General features: G+C 39.3%; 1 protein-coding gene across 1 annotated transcript in view; it reads left to right on the forward strand.

Annotated features, from left to right (window-relative positions):
* The window catches only part of PTPN14 (protein tyrosine phosphatase non-receptor type 14), a 124,756-nt gene that overhangs the window by 50,594 nt on the left and 52,977 nt on the right, over positions 1-21,185 (forward strand). The window contains exon 3 of the mRNA XM_069852812.1: positions 6,443-6,612. Within this exon, the coding sequence (XP_069708913.1) occupies positions 6,443-6,612 (170 nt within the window). The remainder of the gene's footprint in view (positions 1-6,442; positions 6,613-21,185) is intronic.

Raw genomic sequence — 21,185 nt, forward strand, 5'->3', positions numbered from 1 at the left:
ATTCTCCTCCTATTCCTTATGGGCTTATCTAGTTGTTGCAGCAGAAGTCTGGGGCTTAATGATTCTCTCTGGACCTCCACCTGCATTTGCAAACAATAGCACCATCAGTGGGTTAGCATTCTTTTCCACAAGGCATTTTGCGATTTCAGAACGTGTTTTGTTCCACTTTGGAACACAGCCTGAAGTTTCAAAATTTTCCAGAGAAAAGAGATTGGACTGTGGAATAACAAGGAAAGTTTTTTTGGTCAGTGTTCAATTTATATTGCTTTAGCTTTTTTAATTTTTAAATTATTTGTATCATGCAAAAAAAGAAATATGTCAGCACAAAAAGTTTGTTTCAAGATAAAAATATTTTAACAACATAGAAGAGAATGCTTTGATGTTGTTGGAACACTTTGCCCTTCTTTCATCACTCTTCCCCACTTCTTTTTCTAAACAATTTTTTGGCAATGTTGAACCAATTTTCTAAAGTTCAGATTTCAACAGTACAGCGTTTTTTACAGTAGTTGTTGTGTGGTTTTTTTTTAATCTCTCTCTTTTTTTTTTTTTTTTTTTTGGTTCTGGTAGCATCCATTGCTGCTTTAAATTTTCAGCAGAGAATTACTGGCCTCTTTCAGCTCTAAGAGTATCTCTCCATATTGTCTTCTACTCCTTTAATGATGAATAATCAGAGCTAGCTTTCTCTCAGAATTATTCTGCTGCCCCTCTAGTATTTCTGCCATGGCATATAGGGAAACTAGGCTGTTGCAGTCATTTGGTGACTGTCTGCTTCCCTCTCTAGGCTTACCCTCATTTTTTAACTTGCTGGCCAATCAGATTCTACAGGGTTAAAAATACTTTGACAAAGCTCAAATTTCTACGAGATGTGTGAGACTGGATAGCTGAGTAGAGGAGAAAAGGCCATTAAGTGTACAGAGGAGAAAATCCTTCCAAGTGTCCACTTGAGAGAGACTTTTTAAATTCCCCAAATGCAGCAAAAAGTTGAGCTGGAATATGCCTTTGTGTAGAAATTCTGATCAGCAAACTGTGATGTACAAGTAAGGGAAAATCTAAGCTTCATTAAATCCTATGCTCACAAACAGTACTAAACCAGTGTTTATCTTCTCCATGCAGTCTCAGGTAAGAATGTGTGTCCTTTTAAAAGTAAAGATCAATTTTTGTTTGATACTTTAGTTTGATCTTACGTTTAAATAAATCCCAGGTGTACCCCACCTTTTGCATTTGTGTCAGGAATACATTCATGTTTCACTGAAGCTGATTTCTTAGAAATAAACAAAAAGCTGTCCAACTGTCTCTCCTTCACTAAAAAGCAAAACTGTTTGAGATTACAGTATATATTGTTCTGAAGTAGTGTCAATCATTATACCACACATGACTGAAAAACAGTATCTAATGGATTATGGATATTTCTGTTTGATCTCTGGGGAATGCAACTCCCTCCCTGATTGAGTCAGGGTTCAGGAATAGGTCAGTAGAAAGCGTAGCCATGTAACTACTGTAAAATCTGGGTTTATCCTTTTCAGCAAAGCTCTTGACAAAGTGTCAGGTCTTCTAGTTGAACAGTTACTTATTCCAATAAAATTAGCTCTTATGCCATTACTTGACAAGTAAAGACAAGAAGAGCGGAGAAAGGGAAAGAGAGGAAAGACAAGACCAGAGACATAATTTTACAGTCTTGTACGTATGTGTGGAGATTATAAATAGGACTTTTTTTCCCCCAGCATAATGGCATTTTTCCCTTCAAGTGAGACTAAGTGAGCCTGCTTGAAAGAGCAGAGTAATCTGTACAAGTCTGTTGTAAGACTTTGTCTCTCTCTCCTTTTTGTTCTTCTTAATTTGCTTTATAAAACTATAAAAATTTAAAGATACGATGTTCTGATGTATTGTAAGAGGGGAGAGAAGCAGCAAGAAGGTCCTTTCCAACCAAAATTATTCTTTTGAGCTGAATTTCACAATGGTACTTGCAGCACTATGGTGCTGCTAAAGCCAAACCAAAGCAGGAGGATGGTGGGCCAAGCATTGCAGGCGGCCGCTGGCTGCTGTGCAGGGGTGACCTTTTGCTGCCATTCTGACCTTTTCTTTGTGCCCTAGGTGTCTCCTCCTCATAGAGCATAACTGAAAACCTGTGTTGGGCAGCCAGGTTGCCTCAAAGTTTGGCTGGTTTTGACTCGCCTTGCCAGCAAATCTGGGATGGGTTTCAAGCAGTGCTTGGACAAGAGACCTTCCAGGAACAATTGGTTGCTGTAAATGGAGACTTCCCCTCTGTGTGAGCACCTCCAGGATGGCAGGGTTTAATACTTTTTGCCTAGCAGAGGTGGAACTCTGCCTCTTTCACAAGGGTAAATAAATCTTTAGTTGGCTGCTTAACCAGATGCTTTTATAAACACCAAGGCTGTCTTGTTGGGTCCTTTTGTATGAGACTTGCTGGTTTAGTGAGTGTCTGTCATCTCCTGTTGTTACAAACCTTGCCTAACATAAAGGCAGGGGTAGTTCTGAACTTGGAAGTGGAGCTAAGTATAAGTCCAAAATGAATATATTCCTTCCTGGACTGTCAGCTTTAATGTCTTTTTTAAGATTTCTCAGTGAAGGTTTTGTGCATCACATCCAGTCTTCTCCTGTGATGCGTCATAGTCCGAAGATTGCTTTTTCATGTAGTGTTGTTGGGGCATGCAGGAACTCTATTGCTTGTTCCATACTTTAGCAGAGGACTGAAGTTCCTGGAGGAGTGTAAGCCAGTTTCCTTGTACCATGTATGAAGTCGTGTGGTAGGTAAGACAAATTTTTAGACCTTGAGAAAAGATTAATGTAAACTCATTTCTAACAGAGCTCTTTGTGTATTTGCACATTAGGCAGACAAAAGTACTAGCAACTGAATCTCTTTGTATGCACACATCCACACATCCATATTGCAGACGTTTAGCATTATGGAAAGCTTTCCTTCCATAAATATCACCAGTGTGTCAACTGTGATCAGAAGAAGGATTATTTTTTAGAAGTGAAAGCATCATTCACTTTCTTTGCCACTTTGCTGATGTATCTACTAGACCAGCCCATGTTACTTCAGAGCCTACCAGGGGTAGGTAGAGGTATTTATTCCACAAAAACTGGAGAAAAGTCAGTGGTTTGCTTTGTACAGATGGACAAACAGACCAGCTATTGGAATCAACCTAGCTTTCGATCAGGTACTTATAGAAAAGAAAATTCCTTTTTATATTCCCCCATCTAATTTGTGGGATGCCTGTACTGTAAAAATGTTTTGTGGACTTGAGTGCATGGCAGTGCAGGATTCAGATTCTGTAAAGCCTTCTGGACAGTCATGTCATGGTCCAGCCATTTCCAGTCATGTGTTCCTCCATTCCTTTTTAGGAATTACTTATGTTGCAAGGGGAGGGAGTCTCTTCAAGCATTCACAATAGTGGCTACAGAAGTCCTTCCCCTCTGTGGTCTGTTTAAAAAAATTCTAACGTTTTCAAGAAGTGAAGTTCATGGCAACGGGGAACTGGTGTTCTGATATCTGAGTTGGTTATCTGCCCAACATGCATGCATTTGTGACTTCAGCTCTGTTCTGCAGTCCCTGTGCTTCATCTGCAATTGCTTGATCAGCTCCAGGATGCTTTCCAGGAAAAGAGTCACCTTTCAGTTGTGTGAAATGCATACTGCCATGCTTGATCCAGTGTATCTGCTGTAGTCTAGAAGCTTAAACACTGTATTCTCTTCACTTCTTATTCCTTAGAAGTGATTCAGAATTCTGGATTTGGTAATTGAAGAGCCATCCCAGTGCAGCAATTCTAAATTTTTGTTGTCATACTGCTCCCACTCAAAGGCGAGGGACAGTGCTGATATGAGCTATTTAATTGTGATACTCTTAATCCCTTGAATAACTCTTTTAGACGTCAAACTCCGAATCATCTTAGTTGCTAGATGTTTTACAAATACTTGACACTGCAAATTTTACTCCTAGTTGTTATGAATGTTTGCTTTTTAAAGTAATATGGAAGATCTGTTTTCACAACTCTGCACTCTTTCTTGTTGAGCATGAGCATTAAAGGATTTCCCTTCTGAGGTGGTAAAATTGTTGTGCTTTTTTTCTGCCCTCACATGAATTCCTTTCCTTTGTGTCCACTGTTTCTCCTACCTTCATTTTAATCTAATTGCTCTCATGGTGAGCTTGTCAGAAATAACTTTTTATCCAGTGATGACTACAGAAAGTAGACATGCACCAGTGAATTGGTTAGTTTTAAGTTAATTCTGTGGGAGGTGCTGACTTCTTGATTTATTTGTGCCCTGGACTGACTGATTTATTGAAGATGCCTTTAAGTTGTAAAAGGAAATATTGCATTGATTCTCTTAAACAAGAAGCACTAGCTTGCTTCACTGTACCAAACTATGGTTAAAGCAAAAGGACTGAGCAGCATTCCAGCTGTACTGCAGGTTTGTCAGGCTTAATTGAGGAATCAAGCTGAATGAGTTATCACCTTAGCTAAATGCTAGTCTGGGAATTCTCCAAAGCTGAAAACATAAATGTAGTGAGACCCTAAAGTAAATACACCTGTACTCCAATTCAGAGTCTTTGCAAGACCTTAACTATAAAATGGTTGGAGTGATGTTGCCCCTGCTGGCTTGTTTCTACTCATTTTATTTTTTTGACATTGCACTAGTTGCTCTTGTGTTGTATGCTAAGTCATGGTACGTGCAATTGTTTCCAGAGAAGTATCCTTACCAAAAGGAAACAGCTTATTGATGGTGGCTTTTGCAAAGTGTAACGGATGTATTTTGTCTTCTTCTTTTGAGGATTTCATAATTACAAGCATGAACATCTGGGAAATCTGGTTGGTGAAATCTTGATGGTTTTATTTATAGGCCAGACTTTTTTAATATCATAGAATTGCTTGGTTGGAAAAGACCTTTGAGATCATTGAGTCCACTACTAAATCGTATCTCCGAGCACTTAATCTACACATCTTTTAAATATCTCCAGGGATGGTACTTAAAGCTTTCATTTGTAATAATTTTTAATAAAACAGCAAACAGTGTTTTTTCTTATTCTTTGTCTCAAGCATCTTTATTTAAAATGTGGTACTATGTACAAAGGATTGTGTCTGCCTGTTGAGTGATTGTTGTCCTGATAAGTTAACCTATAACAACAAAATACATTTTTTATTTGTTTAGGATTAATCTAATCTATGGAAATACTGGAAAGCTTTCATTGAATAGGGAGTTAATTGGATTAAACCCCAAGAAAGTTTATTGAAATAAAATGGGAGCAATGTGCAGAAATAGTAATGAACTCACTTTCGGATCCTAGGTCTACTTGGTGTCCACAAAAGTTCTCACAGTTTCTGTTTCATTCATTCCAGTGTTAGTACAGAGTGGTATTTTATATTGAAGACTGCTGGAAATCTCCACGTGCTGTCAGCTGAAATACTGAAGACAAATATGTTGATACAAAGTTCACATTAGAGCTACAGTCAGATTTCAAGGAAACTATTGGATTAGTTCCTTTGCTAAACACGAACACCTTTTTTCCACCTTTTCTTTTGATCTGTTAATTGTGGTACATACTGTTATTATAGCATGTGTTTGCCCGCAGTGGTAGATCAGGTGTTTCATACAGTGGTTTAAAGGCTTTTCAGTAGACTCCTTCATGATGGATTTGCTATTGCTTCAGCTGCTTAATAACAGTTTAGAGGTTCGAAACACTAGTTCTGAACACTGTTCCTTGTTAATTGCTTCCCCACAGGAACAGTCCCATGTGGCTTATGCAGGAGGTACCACAGCCACTGAAATTTACACAGGATAGGAAATAGCTGAGGTTTTTAACCTATCATTTCTGTAATAGTGTAGAGCAAACAACTTGTGTGTGTATGATGCACATTTTAATACTTGTCCATCATAAAACCTTGTGAGTGCATTAAAAAAAAAGTAAACATTTTCTTTGTTGGGTAAACAGTTCTTATATCAGTAGATATATTTTGGCATATGCATGTGGATTTGTATTCTATTTTATAGTGGAAGAGTCCTTGTCTTTTGTCTGCATTGGCCATGATGCAAAGTCTCAAGAAGCCTTTGTGCTTTGAACCAGACTTAGTGTTTGTTGTCTGTTCACAAGACACAGGTGTAAAAGAAAACAGACTCAGACGCTTCCTGTAAATCATCTATGTCATCTGTGCCATAATGTCAGCTAGAGCTCTTTAATATGTATTTGGGAGAGATGGTAAGGGGCAGGTAGTACTCCATGAAGAGTATTATATTGCAGTATTGCTTATTTATTGTCTTAAAGATTGTCCTAAAAATGAAGAAGGTCAACACAAAAATACTTAATCTGATTTTGCATAGAGAAAAACTTGCTCAGTGCCATCTGTTCTTATTTGCATTTGTGTCATTGATTATGTGTGATCTAGCTGAAAAAGGTAAACTGACACTATTTTGTTTCTATATCTAGACACACTACTTCGGCCTTTCGTTCCTCAGCAAGAGCCAGCAAGCCCGCTGGGTTGAACTGGAAAAGCCTCTGAAGAAGCAGCTGGACAAATTTGCCAATGAGCCTTTGCTTTTCTTTGGGGTAATGTTCTATGTGCCCAGTGTTTCCCGACTGCAGCAGGAGGCAACAAGGTATGTAGTTTCCCTGTGTTCACACTGTTGTGATATAACTGGGATGGAACAGACTGTTGCTCTGTTTCTGACATTCAGTATTTGCTTAGGTATCATCTGGTTCTTTCTTTCCTGATTGTCAAAATGGGAAAAAAAAGTGAGAGAAGTCACCACTTGATTATATTTGTTTGGGAGGGAAAAAAAAGCTATATTGGTGAATTATTATACGTGACTAACTGCAGAAACAAAAAGGGAATAAAAGATAGATGTTTAAAAACCGGCATAAGTTTTAAAAGAGACTGTGGTGACCGCGCACTTTTTCTGTAATCTTCTACTGATTAAAAGGAAGCCATAGATGAAGGACCTCTATATACAGTTTTAGTTTATTATTTTTATGTCTACTTGTGCTTTGCTGAAAGTGAACTTTGGCATCATCCCACTCATGGTTTTTCCCCCTCAAGCTTCAAAAAGGATTAAAATTGTTGAAGCATTAGTCCAGGGTGCACCTTTGCAAACAACTTCAGTGGGAATTCCTCTTTTATTCAAAGCCCCATGCTGCAGTTGTAACAATGCAACTGTTCAGAGGGGCTATTCTTGTAAACCACATCACTCTGCTTTTTGTACATCTGTGCTGTATTTAAATTAAAAAAAAAAAAAAGAGAGAGAGAGGAAAAAAAGCCCACTTCACACAGAAAGAGGTGGGCTTGTTTTCTTTTTGACCAAAGTTATTTAATTTATCTGATCTAGAGCAAAGTTGAATCAGCTCAGCTCGTGGTAAAGCCTGGAATAAGTGGGTGAGGACTACTGAAGACTCCTCACTGAAAATATGTTCTCTTGCGGCAAACATGAAAGTCACCATACGGTCATCATGTCAAAAAAGTGGGAAAAGAGTGGCTGTAATGTTAGAAGATGTGCAGGATTTAAATTTTTTTTGTTTTGTTTATTGCAGATTGTGTATGTTAAGGATTTTTTCATTACACTGAACAGGAGAATTGACTTTGGCAGAATGTGAAAGATTTGTTTCTTAAAATGACAGCTATCAAGCAGTCTCTTGGCTACTGCATATGCAGAATTCTTGCCAAACGGGACTGAAAGCATCATAAAACTTAAATTTCCCTGGGTTTATATTAAACATCAATGCTTGTCTGTATCTGTGTGTTCCTTCTTCGTACGCATTGGGAGAGGGAAGCCTCATACCTTTTCCTCCAGAATTATTTAACAGGCAGTTGGAATGTCTGAAATGTTCTGTCGCTTGCATTTGTCAGCCCAGTCCTGGCCTTATTGTGTGCAAAGAAGCACTTTAGTAACTTGGATGCTATTATCTCTTCAAGCTGCAGCCTGCAGTGCTGATGGCTCATTCATAGCTCACCTGCAGAGGTGTATTTGCTCATTCTGCCCAGGCTGGTAATAACAAAACATTTCTGTGACAATTGAACTCCACAGCACTCTCAATTGGAGCAGCTGTTGAATTGTTTTGCTTTCTGAAGTGAATGATAACATAAGCTGCAGCATCTTACAAGTGCCTCTTAAAGTTTCCTTGAATGTCCATAGTAAAACAAACAATTTATGAATGGATCTCAGATACAGAATAGCCTGTTAAGATTTTTGTTTGTTTGTTTCCTGAAGTGGAATTGCTTCACTGTAGATGATGTGATGGCAGCAAACCTACAACTGTGCAGTTCTAGGTGGATGCCATAAATGTCATGTTTGAAGCAATGAGTGGTGGGGACATAGAGGACTCTTCAAATGATGGAGGAGACTTAGTCTAAAGTGGGATTAGACAGACAGATGGTGGGGTTTTTGTACAGCTTTGTTGGCTCATAGTAAATTGATTGAATATTTGTTTTGAAATTGAGAAATTGGCAGCTTTTAGGATTAGGCTTGATCATGATACACTTGCCTGTGATGCTGAGGTAGGCATTAGAGTCAGCCACTCAGTGCCTATGTATTTGACTTATATTTATGCACAAATGACAAATCTGTCTTAAATGCAGAACTCGTGATCAGACACTCATCTTCTACTGGAAAGCTGCAGAACCACTGCAAACAAACCAACCCAGACCCAAAACAAAACCATCACTGAAGGATAAAGCTGCAATGCTAGTGACAGCACTGCTAGCAGTGAGCCTGTTACCTTTGTAACCTTCCCATGGGAGCAATATCTTCAGCCCTGAGCTTGCCTGGCCATGTTTGGAACTTGAAGTGAAACCTGTCTCTCAGTCCAGGCTTTTAGTTAATTGTAGTCTCCAGAATTTCCAGAGTTGATTAATACTCCTTGAGGGTGATAAAGGCTTCTGAGAATACTTCAGTAAACACTTACATAATCCACAAGTATTCAAAAAACAAGGGATTGGTTTACCAAGATGGTTTTCTCTGCCTCTAGTCTGTAGGGTTTTAGACTTTGGCTTGACAGCTGGTTTTGAGAAATTTGTCCCAAACTGAATATTCTTCCCTGCTTCCAGCAGCTGCAGCCCCCTGCACCTTATATGCCGTCATCACCAAGAGGGAAAATGGTCCAAGGTGTTTAGGTTTGTTTGGTTGAGAGGAGCATTACTTGGAGGTTGGTCAGTGGCTCTGAGGAAGTGCTCCTTAATAATTTTTATTTGAAAGACCATTTGACTCTTTAAAACAATCTGTGGACCCTGTTGTGTTCTGCTGGTTTTGGCAGTTGGGACTAACAGGAGGGATCCTTGTGCGAATCACAACATCTTTATATTTTATCATTACTGTTGGAAGTCTGAAATGCTAATTATGCCTGCGAGCTCCTGGATTTTAGGTGCCTGCAGATGTTGGTAGTAGTCAGGACATCTTTGTGGTTTTCCTGGTAACTTCCTATATTGCACAAGTCAAATGTGAATGCAGAAATAAGGGTGAGTAACACTACTCCAAGTGCTCTGTCCCCCAGTGGCGAACAGACTACGGAAACCTATTCCTATGTAACATGCTGGGAAAGAAGTGACATAGTAATCTAATAAGAAGTCAGTGCTGTCCTACGGAGGAACAATGTGGGAGTGTCACTTGACTTGCTGAAGCAAAGTGCAAGTAGCAGTGCTAACCACAGAGTTGCAGAACGGTTGAGGTTGGACGGTACCTCTGGAAATTGTCTGCTCAGAGCTGAGTCAACTAGAGGAGATTGCTCTAGGAATCTGTCCCATTCGGTTTTGAATATCTTGATGGATTAAGAGACTCCACACCTTCTCTGGGAAACCTGTTCCAGTGCTCAATCACCCTTGCAATAAAGAAGGCGGCATTTATATTTACAAGGATTTTTTTGTATTCCAATTTGTGCCCAAATGACCTCATAATTTCAAAGGTGTGGATAGGTATTGAGTGACCAAGTGGGTGAATGGGTTGACCATGTACCTATTTATTGAGGACCTGTAGAGCGTCGGGTACCTGCCATATAAACACAAGCACAGTCATGACTTACTGTGGGATGCCTGGTGTTAATTTGTAAGAGTACTTCTGATAATACAAGAAGGAAAGACCTGTGGGATCTTTGGGATCTTTAAAGCCAACGAGAAAAGATGAGGTGAAGAATACTCTGGGCGCACATTAATCATTTTAGTGTGTAAGATCTGACTCTGCAGCTTGCAGGTCTTCGCTTCTTTTTTTACAAAACTGATGCTTAAAGATTCAAACATTACTGGTGTGGTGGGGTTTTTTTTCCTCCTCAGACAAAGTTAAGTGGAGCATTGGGACAGGATGATACACCAGCAGGATATTAACAGTCTTGTTAGGTTAGTGATTTTGGATGTGAATGATGAGATTTTCAGGACAGTTATGTTTCTTGACCTGTGACAGAAGCTTCCTGTAGATGTCCTAGGGAAACACATAGAAAGTACCCACCAATTGTAGAGTATCTGCCTCTTCTCTCTAGTAATGGAAATGAAATAAATCTTATCGCTATGCTTGCCTTTCAACATAATAGCATTGTAATTTTGGCACTGAGACTTTTCCTAGGAGAGCTATTTCCTACTCTCTAGTCCTCTTATTTCCCTGCTCTTTTTACTCTGTTTCTTTTGGCTTGGGTCGAAGGTCCCATCTGTACCTAGCCCTGATCTTAATCCTATCTCCTCCAAGATCTCAGTGACTCTTGCATCTCCCCCACCTCTAGTCCTGGCATTCTACCTGCAAGCAGTCCAACAGACATCTTCCAGGGGGAATTATGAATTAGAGCCCCATGATATTTTCTTAAAGAAGTTATCAGTCAGTAGGAGTTTCACCATGTTGTAATTGCTATAGTTTGAAAATTTCTAGAAAAATTTGAGATACATCAAACTAAAAAAATCCAACCAAACAAAAATACGCGCTCTAGACTTGATGGCAACTACAGCAGGAGTCATTTGGGTGGGAGTGTGGGGGTTGGCATGTTAGCAAAAAGCATTTTTCATGGAAGGCTACTTAGACAACCTCTTTTTAGTCATCCAGCTGCTCTCAGAGTGAGGAGCTATTGCAGGTGGAGATGCTGTGCATGCTTTTGGCATATTTAAAGCACCTGGGATCTGCATACTGTCTGATATAAAGCAGTCTTTGTGATGCCTTGTAGAGTAGATATTTGCATAGATTAGAGGTATAAATCTGCCTTTTCTTTTCTGCTAACTCCTCAGAGGGGAGACATCCTTTCTACCATTTATTTTTTAAAAAAATAAGTCTTTGTACAGTGTGTAAAGTAAACAAGCTTGCTTTCATTGTGCTCTTGTTCCAAAAACAGAGAACCCACACACTCTTGTGGCTTTCTGAAAATGTGGGTTCAATGCTGCTTTCTGCAGGAGTATCAGACAATCCATAGCCTTTTTTTTCCCAGTTCTAGCAGAAAATTGAAGTTACGCTTTGCTCACCACAGTATCTTTATCTTCAAATGTGATACTGCTGTGTCTCCTGTAAAGGAATGAAGGTGTACTGTGGTCTAGTTTTCTTTTTTTGTTTCTTGGAAGAAGCTTTCAGTATCTTACTGTGTGCTCTGTGTCCAGTAATACGGGATGGTGTTGCAGACTGGGGCATAATCCTGAAAAACAAGAGCACTTCCTAGATTGGGTGGCACTAGTGGAGCTGGGTCCCTATAGTGCTGTGCACAGTGGCACCAGTATGCACAACTGTGTAGGGAGCGGCATATTCCAGGATTTGCCTTGTGCTGCACTGGACCTCTGCCCAAAGTTCAGCCGTCAAGCTCTGCATTTTCCCCAAAGAACATGCTGTACACAGGTTTCCTGTGAAAGAAAACATGGAGTGTTTGGAATGGAATGGCTGCACCTGCAAAGTGTAGGAGTTACTCTATTTGCAGGTGGAAAATTAGAGCCTGTGGCTTCCAGACCTCTTTTCCAGAGGACCTGTGAAAAATCAGCATCAAACTTATCCTCCTTTTAGGTTACTGAACATTTATTTCCTCTTACCCTTTTCGTCACCATTACTTCTAGCTCTTTTATTCTGTTTGTCTTTTAAGGAAATATTTCTTCTTCACTATTCTCCTCCTTTTCCTTTCTTTATTTTTTTTCAAGTGTTAAGTGAAGAATTTTTAAATGGAGGCTTTAAAATATACAGACCTACAGACTCTAAGACTGTATGCATTTTTTCAAAGCATGTGAGAAAAAAGTACAGAGGAAAAAAAGTGTTTGACTGCTTCATATTTACAGGGAAAAATCTTCTGCCAAATTTACCTTTTTTTTTTTTTAAATGTAGACCTTTTTTCCTTCCTGTCAAAAAAAGTCTTCCTTAAATGTCTCACCTACTTGAGCTTATCTTTGCTTTTAGTCTGCTTTGCTTTTCATTCTTGGAGCAAGCTAGAGTTTCACATCCTCCTGTGTTGCTAGCTTTTAATACAAGTACAATCAGCTGGAGTTTTGTACCAGTCACTGCTGTCTTTATGTGGTGCTTTTAATTGCCATATTAGGCTGGATATCACATATCCTCCTGTGCCAGCCTGGTTTTGTGGCAAGCTCAGTGATGTGGAACTCTCTTGGCTGTTAAGGTTATAAGATGCATGAAGCTGCTTTGCTTTTCATGCTTGGTCACACCTGCAGCTTGTTGCAGTTTGAGAAATATCCATGTCTACCCTTCAGTTAATGACAATTGATTTGAGCACTGTGGTCACTTCATTGTCCACAATCGTCATTTTTTATATCACAGTGTGTCAGAAAAAAACAGCACAACATGTACCGTCTGAGTTCAGGACAGCCTTGACTGTGCTTGCCTGAAATGATGGGCTGTGATAGGTTGAATGGTCATGGTTGTTAATAACCTCTGGTAGACCCATAAGATTGTTTTTTTAATGCCAATGGTTCTTAAAAATTCAGCAACATTAAAAATATCTTTTTTCAATGAAATTACAGAGAAATATCCTGCAGGATAGGAGGAGAAAAGAGATGTGTGGTTAAGTTGGTTGAGTCAGCAAACGAACAAGAGTCAAGTGATGTACATGAAGTAGGAAGGTGGGGTATTTAAGAAACAAAAGGCCAGAGTCTGGTCTCTCACACTTGGAGATTTAAATCAGGATTTAACCAGTCAGTATTGCTGGTGTAACGGGGTGGAAAAAAGTTTGGTTTTCAGGCAGCGGAAGCCTTACTGCCTTGTCCAAATTTAGCTCTTGCCAAGAACCTTCATCATTCCATGTTTACAGTATTCTTCCCTGCACATGTTTTAAGAGTGTGTCTGCTCTTGGAGAGATGGTTTCTGGAAGCTACGTACCTTCCAGAGAAATTAATGCAACCAGTCTCTTATTGCTCTCTTTTCTGGAAAATGTCATAACTACAGTTTGTGTGCTGGTCAGCTGTGCCATGCTTACAGAGCAGCTCTTTTCACACCATGTAAGTAAGGCCATGACACATAGCCCTTTCTTGGCACTAGAAAGAGCTATGTGGCTTGCCCAGCTGGAAGGGTGATGCACCTCTTCACTAAGAAGCAAGACTATTCTCTTCAACAGAAATATGATATTAATGATGAGAACAGTTTCATGTTTTTCACTATTTCCAGTTAGGAAGTCTCTCTTGGCTTCTCTTTTTTCATTATATTGGGCTGGATCCTTGTGTAGCTCCTTTGTTCTAACAGAACATTTCCAACTTTACAATTATATATATTTTATACATATCATATTTCTGTTTTATAAAGAGCTATAAGTCAATGGACTGTAATTTTAATTTTTTCACATGAACTAAGATAGTCACTACCATACATGGAAGTTCTATTGAATGAATGAATTCGCCTCTTTTAAAGGCGAATATTGAGGAACAACTGTGAAGTGGCATGGGGTGCCAACAGACCTATATGTGGTAGTTCTATTTCTTTCTTTTTTAGCTAAATAGCTAATATACAGTGCTGTAGGTAGGTGCTGTATTGTGAAACACAGTAAAAGAAGAGTTAGGACAAGTACCAATGTAAACATTCATGAGACACAGTGATGGGGTCTCTCAGGGAAAGCAGCAGAAACTCTGGAGCTGGAATGTTATAAATTGATGGGAGGGAAAGAAAGTTCTACTGAAACAGAATCCTGTTTTGTTTCAGACTGTGGTGGCCAGCCTGCCTGATTCTGCAGGTTCTGGTCCTGATCGTGGTCCCAGTGCTGATTGTCTCATGACTGGAACTGCATACTATATTGCCTAGGACTGGGAGAAAGATAAGCTCTTTTTTTCTTTTCTTCCAGCTGCAGGAATTAGGAACTAGACAGCAATGCTCTCAGCCACCCCCGCTCCTGTTTAGGAGCTCATGTAGCCCAGGCAGGGCAGCAGCTCTGGAACTACTTGCAAGCTGGATGAATCTTAAGAGCCCTGGGTGGCCACCCAGGCTTAGACAGTCTGAGGTATTTGCATTTTGGTGCTCCTTTGATGGTTTTATTATTTTGTTTTAATTATTAGGCTTTTTTAATATTAGTGGCTACAGCTGCATAATAAACACACATTAGGCTTGTAGCCTGCCTCGTTGTAAACAAGCTGATACTTAATTAGCTTTATGTTGTTTTTAGAGGACAGCAACAACAAATAATGTGCAATATTTGCTTGGGTCTTCTTGTGTTCATATTAAGCATATGTGTTGTTTTGCTTTTCAGTAATATTATTGAGTTAGTTCTTTTTGGATGTGTATTTCGGTGGATGTTTAAACTTTGACTTAAAAAATAAGAACTCCTTCCAGGCAGACCTAAGATTCAACATTAATTCCCTGTTTATAAAATAATTTGCTGAGGAGGGCAAACCCTTCTCCCAGCTGACTTTCTTCAGTGAATGGGGAGCTTGTTCTCTGTGTGTTGGTTATTGAAAGCTGAACTCTTTGTGCCAGATATTTTAAGAAATTGTTGATGGTTAGATCTAATCTATTACATTATACTGTGCTTTTAGACCAGAAAGTGAATGTGTTTTCATGTGTGTGGTTGGGTAGTACGTATGTAGCAACTCTAAAAAAAAGTGTTGCATAACTATAAATACAGCATTCAGGCTGCATCCTTGCTTTAGTGTGTTTTGAAGGCAGTGGCTGTGATGGTTAGAAGTGTTGTAACAGGAATGTCTTGGCATTAGGCAGTATCAGATTTACAGCTGATCATGAGGAAATAAGTATTATTTTATATTCTGGGGTTTAGTCACGTGTTCTTACATATCGCTGTCCTGCTGGGAACTATTTGCATGTTTGGTTTTAGTAGAACAGATACTTATAGAGTACTCTAGACTTTTTATTGGGTCCTTTTAAACAGTAACAGAGGTTACACTTTGAGTTTCTACTCTTCTCACCTGATAAAGATGCACCATTTACACAAAATGCTGGAGCTTCCTTTCTGGTTTCAGGCAGACCAGCTTTAATCCTTCCGTGCCTATCATGCTGGTGGAGGCATATGCACTTGGGAAAAAGCACGTTGTATGTTTCTTTCCTTTCCACCTGGGCTGTGCTTTTGGAGATACTGAAGCTGTATGTCGGTTGATAGTTTGAGCTTGCACTGAATGCAGAGCTGCTCTTGCTGCTGACTCCTGCTGAGAGGTGAAGAATGTGGATGGGTTTTATCATAGTTGGGAACCAGAAATTATTCAGATTTTTTTCTGAAAATTATGCACCTGGATAGAATGATGTAACAATTTTTCTGTCCATACTTATGATTTTTGAGTATGTTAGGATTTTCCCTAAAATTGCAGGTCTTGAAATGAGGTAATGGTATGAATTTTAGACTGGGATTTTCTTAGATATTCAGAACAAAACTCAAACTAGGTTTGTAGCACTGTAAGGAAACATAGGAATGAGAGGTATGACTTCAAGTATTCTATGGCTTTTAAAAATGAGAAGGAAAAAGAGCACCTGGCTTTACTAAATAAAGAAGTATCATTTCTCAAGCACTGGAACAGGCTGCTCAGGGAGGTCATTGAGTCACCATCCCTGGAGGTGTTTAAAACATGAGTAGATGATGTACTTGGGGACATGGCCTAGTGGCGGACTTAGCAGGGCTGGATCGATGGCTTAAAGGTCTTTTCCAACCAAAACCATTTTATGATTCTATTGAATATTTGCATGGTTTTGAAGGGGACTGATGGCCCATGACACGTCAGAGCTGACAGTATAGTAATTATGCACCCATTTCAGAAGTGCAGAAGGGACTAGATGGATAGAAAATGCAGGTACGTGCAGCAAGATGGAGGAGGAATCATAGAATAACTCAAGTTGGAAGGGACTTAAAAGAATCACAGGGTTCAACTCCCTGGAGGAGTCCTCCTTTGTGCAGGACTGCCTAAAACAGAATCAGATGACTAAAAGCACTGTCTGGATGCTTCCTGAACTCTTGACAGGCTTGGTGCTGTGACCACTTCCCTGGGGAGCCTGTTCTAGTGGCTGACCACCCTCTCAATGGAGAACCTTTTCCTAATGTCCAATCTGAACTTCCCCTGATGCAGCTTCATTTCCTTGTGTCCCATTCCTGGTCACAAGAGGAAGCAACTGCCTATGACAACACAGCTGCAAATCACCATGGTTAAATGTCTTGAATTGCATAGCTCAGTGAGGATTGAACCTTAATTCCAGAAAGAAGAGCTGAACATACATGAGACTGTTTGAACCTGGCACTTAGGGCATTTTATGATCCTTAAATAGAAGGAAATAAATGAAGCATTTTGACACTTGCTTTGGAAGTATAACCAACTTCTGATGCAGAGAGAGTGCCTTCTGCCTTCTTGCAAGGAAAGGAAGACCTTTTGAGTGTTCTATATGTTTGTTCTGTGAGATCTGACAGTTGAAATGGTGCTGAGGCTAGAAATCTGGCCTTCTGTTTTTATCAGTGAAGAACTTGCTTTATGTATGAAGCTGTGTGTTTGGATGAGTCACGCTGACGGTTTTTTTGTTTCTCAGCCTCTGAGGAAGCTGTCCTCACTGCTGCTGGTGATAAACACTTCTCCCATGTGGATCAGTTCTGTTTAAATCCCTCTCGGCCCTTGGGTTTCCCTGTTAAATTTCTCAGTGCCACACACACATATGGTTGCGTATTGTAAACTACCTATTTTGTGTGTTTGTGTTTATGGAAAACCAATTTAAAGTCTACTTGTATGATCTGAACATGTCTCCTTTTTCTTGTTATGTGTTTGTAGCAGGTTGTCTTAAATAGCGGTGAAAAATTATTGTAAATCTTACTGTAATTGGCAGTAGAGCAACTTCATGAAAACTGCGACTTTTTGGAATGAAGTGGAAAGTTGGGTCCTTCGTTCTTTGAACTGTAGACTGTCTTAAGGTGAGAGGATGAGCGTATGCATAGTAAGTTTCTGCTTACATGGCTGGAGGATTTGTCAGACGAAGCCATATTTAATAACGTGGCCCAGGTAGATCTACTTGCTCTTGAAGACTCTGCAGTAAACCTTCTGCCTAGCTATTTACACCCAAGGACTAACAGGCTTAGATAGGATGTAGAGATAAAAAATGATAAACAAAAACCAGACTTTGCTTTATTACAGTTTCATTTCTAAGCAGAAGTAATATTCTGTAGACTTGAACTTCAAGTCTGATGTTTCCTGATGGAAGGAAGCACACTGCCATCACCGTGATAGGGGATTCTCTGCTGCCTTTGTTGCTTTCTTTCTGACGCAAAGACTGAGCTTCATTGGGAGGGTTTTCTAAAGTTAATGAAGAAGCTTTTGCTGTGGTGGCTCTCGGAATGACTCTCAATAGGATCAGTTTTGATGGATTTTGTTTCTTGAAGGTCGTTACTGTATTTTCATCATCTTAAACCAGGCAGGCAGAACTAAAAGGAAGTAAAGGAATTTTTTTTCCTTTTCTTGTAAGGCAGAATAGCTCCTTTCATTCAGATGTCATGATGTCCTGCATTGCATGAAAAGGTAATTTGAACTAACTTTACTGTCACTAAATTGAGGAATGAAGTAGTAAACTTCTTTAAAGCTAAGGTACCATTTTAAAAATCTCTTTTACCATTTGTTTCATCTAATATTGGTGTCACAAAGAGCACTGAGAAGAGCTAATTGTAGTTGATGAAATATTCCTGGAACAGCAGTAGTGGTGGGAGGAAGGTACTTCCTTAACTTTGCTATGCAGCAGTTAAAATATTTAAAAAAATGTGTAAGGACAATATTGTTTTCTAATGGGGATGCTACTATGTGCTGAAAAATTGGCAGCATTTCATGACATCCATTTTATTGTCTTTTCAGTGTTTCCAGTGGTCTCAAACTGCATTAAAGGGCTTGATTCAGATCTGCTGGATGGTGTTAGTGGTGTCTCCCAGTAGGGTTGGCCACAAGTATGAGTATTTAGGGTCTGGAAGCACTTGCTAAGTGTGCAGCGGATGCAGTTCTGGTTTGTTGGTGTGTTGTTACATTACATCAGTGTTAATATTGTATTTGTAGGCATCCCTCTGAACTGGTAGGTTGCACAGAGCAGAGGACTTGGTTTGTAGCAGCATGGAAGAGATGCAACAAGTAATTTGATAGCCTAAAAATAGCCCACATGTTAATACAGTTGCATGAAAATAAACAGTCCTATGGTGTTCTAGTATCAAACGAGACATGCTGCTGCTAGAACTGTTTCTTTTTGCTTCTTTAATTGAGAAGAAAGGGGGAAAAAATAAAATCTTGTTACCCATAAACTAGAAAGAACATTTGCATAAAATGAGGCAAGTTCAAAGTAAAGACCAAATGACACTTGGTTATTTAAGAAGGAGGAGCAATTTATCATCCACTTCACTTGCAATTGCCCTGCCAAGGCCTTGCCAGCCTTTCAGAGCTTGGTTCTGACCTATTGCAGTAGGGTCTCAATAGGCAAAGCTTTTTTGCAGTGAAAGCAGTGTACATGTTTATGAAATTATTTGTCACATAAACAATAAAGGCAGAAGAAAGGAGTGAGTTATTTCAGCAAATATCTATTTCTAATTTCTCTCTTACGGCTGACAGTGAGGACTTAGAGAGTTATTCTTAAAATTACTAAATTCATAATGTCTGTTCTTTTCTTGTTCTGTGAAATTTTGATATAGTAGCTCTTGAGGTAGTTACTGTCATGGAATGATTTTGCTTTCCAGAGAAAAGAAGATACTCTCATCAATTTTTTTGTTTACAGGAGAAAGGATAAGAAAAATGGAAAATGCTTGTCATCCTTAGCTGCTTGAGTCACGAAAATGTCCATTAACCTTTATTCATCTCCTCAAATGAAGATGAAAAGGATCATTCCTCTTCTAATCTATTAACTCTGCCACTTGCTGCCTTTGTCATTTAGACTACTGCAAAGTGCTTGACTGCCTTTTTTTCCCCCTAAGGTGTAGTAGCACTGTATATCATTGCAGAGTTATGTTGCCCATTCATTAAGGAGCACTGTGTGTACAGTGAATATTATGGTGTGCCTCGTAGCTTGGTATGCTGCTTCTGACTTGCCTCCCAGTGTAGTTTAAGGCATTGTTTTTGATGGATGAGTATGTTACTTAGACTCGGGCTAGTATTCTCCTGTTTATCTTCCCATGTGATGCAGTAGCAGTGACTAGCTGTTTCTCCTTAGGGAAGGGTAGACTCCTATGGGATATACTGCTTAAACTCTTCATGACACAGACCAATACTACCTCAGTCATGTAGTTTCTCCTGATAAAGCCTCAAGAATTGAGGTTGCTCTAGACTTAGTGTGTAAACATTGAGAAGAAATGGGTGTTTCTACAGCATGATTCAGGATTCCTCTGTTGTGCATTGCTTTCCGCAGGTGATTAATTCTCTCTTTTCTACTGCATGTTTTGAAAAGGAAACTGCAACTCACTGGTCTTTTATTTAGAAGGCCCAGATAGATGTCTGAAATTTGGCTACAGTGTCAGAAGGGGACCAAGCCAGTAGCAGTGACTTGTGAGCAAACAGGCCTATGCTTTTTCATTGGGGTTTCTGACTGCTTTTTAAATTTTGAGAATTCAATAAGCAGTGGAAATCTTAGTTACAGCAGTGTTGCCAGTCTTCAGTTAAATTTAGTGAATTTTGACGGTTGTACTGCAGGCTGGAGCAAGCTTTTTCCCTTTTCTTATATCTGGGACACAAACCATGAAAACTAGTTCTAAGCATACCCTTTTCAGGGAGCTGAATACCTTTAATATTTTTTGCCTCGCTGGCAGAGTTTAAAGCTACAGGAGCTGCAATTGGATGTCAGTACAATCCTGCAGTCTCTGATTGTATTTAAAAGAAGCATTTGTGTGGAAGCCCTCATGCAGCTGAAAACCTCAACAAGAATTTGGCAGAAATCTCAGTGTTAGAAGATGGCAGATTCCTGTGCAGTGAGATGTTTACTGGTTCACTGTTTTATCTTTGGCAGCTGTTTTTGCAGCTTTTACAAAGAATAATTATTCATTTCATGAAATGGGATCTACTTCACCCACCTAACAGGGCACTGATTCACATATTTTTCTGGCAACATCCTGTTGTTATCAGAGCTGTGTTCAGTTTTGTAGGCTTGCATTCACCAGGACATTAGAACTTTGTGGGCCATAGTTTTATTGCATTATTTACTAATGCATGAGGTAACTGTTTTCAACAATTCCTGTGAAAACAGTAAGGTCACCAAGCACTTTGGGAGATGGAAACAACCTGAGTTTTCCTGTTTTCTGCTAGCAGTGAGTGCCAATATAGGTGCTTCAACAGTCTTTTCATTGGAATATGAGCTATTGTAATCATAGCCTATAGATAGGTGGCAAATTTCAAGCAGTGACATTTCAAGCAGTGTTGTCATATTGCCAGGGCAGATTGCTGTAAAAGGTAGTAGTGAATAGTCTGGATTTTATCTCCGTACAAGGTAAAATTCCACTAAATAGAGCTTTCTCAGACATTTATTATGAGAGGCTGGGATACTACATAAAGGTTTTACTGATAGGTTTTTTTTGAATGAGTTCCGTAAATTCATGAACAAGTTTTTATTGCAGGCTACTGGAGCTTTTTTTTTATCATTTTTATTTTGTAAAGTTCAGGTGAAGCATACGTTCTGTGAGTTTGAATGTATTCATTTGCTCTTTGAATAAAGTAACACTTGAGTACACCTGCTTGATGCTCTGCATACACAGGATTGGTTAATCCTTTTATGATGTGCTGGATATTTACATACGCATAGTGATTGTTCACCGGTATGTGTTCACTGTGTTCAACTTTTGCATCAGTGTACATTTAATGAGAAAAGGCTGG

This window comes from Phaenicophaeus curvirostris, chromosome 2 (assembly GCF_032191515.1).
Source record: "Phaenicophaeus curvirostris isolate KB17595 chromosome 2, BPBGC_Pcur_1.0, whole genome shotgun sequence".
Taxonomy (NCBI): domain Eukaryota; kingdom Metazoa; phylum Chordata; class Aves; order Cuculiformes; family Cuculidae; genus Phaenicophaeus; species Phaenicophaeus curvirostris.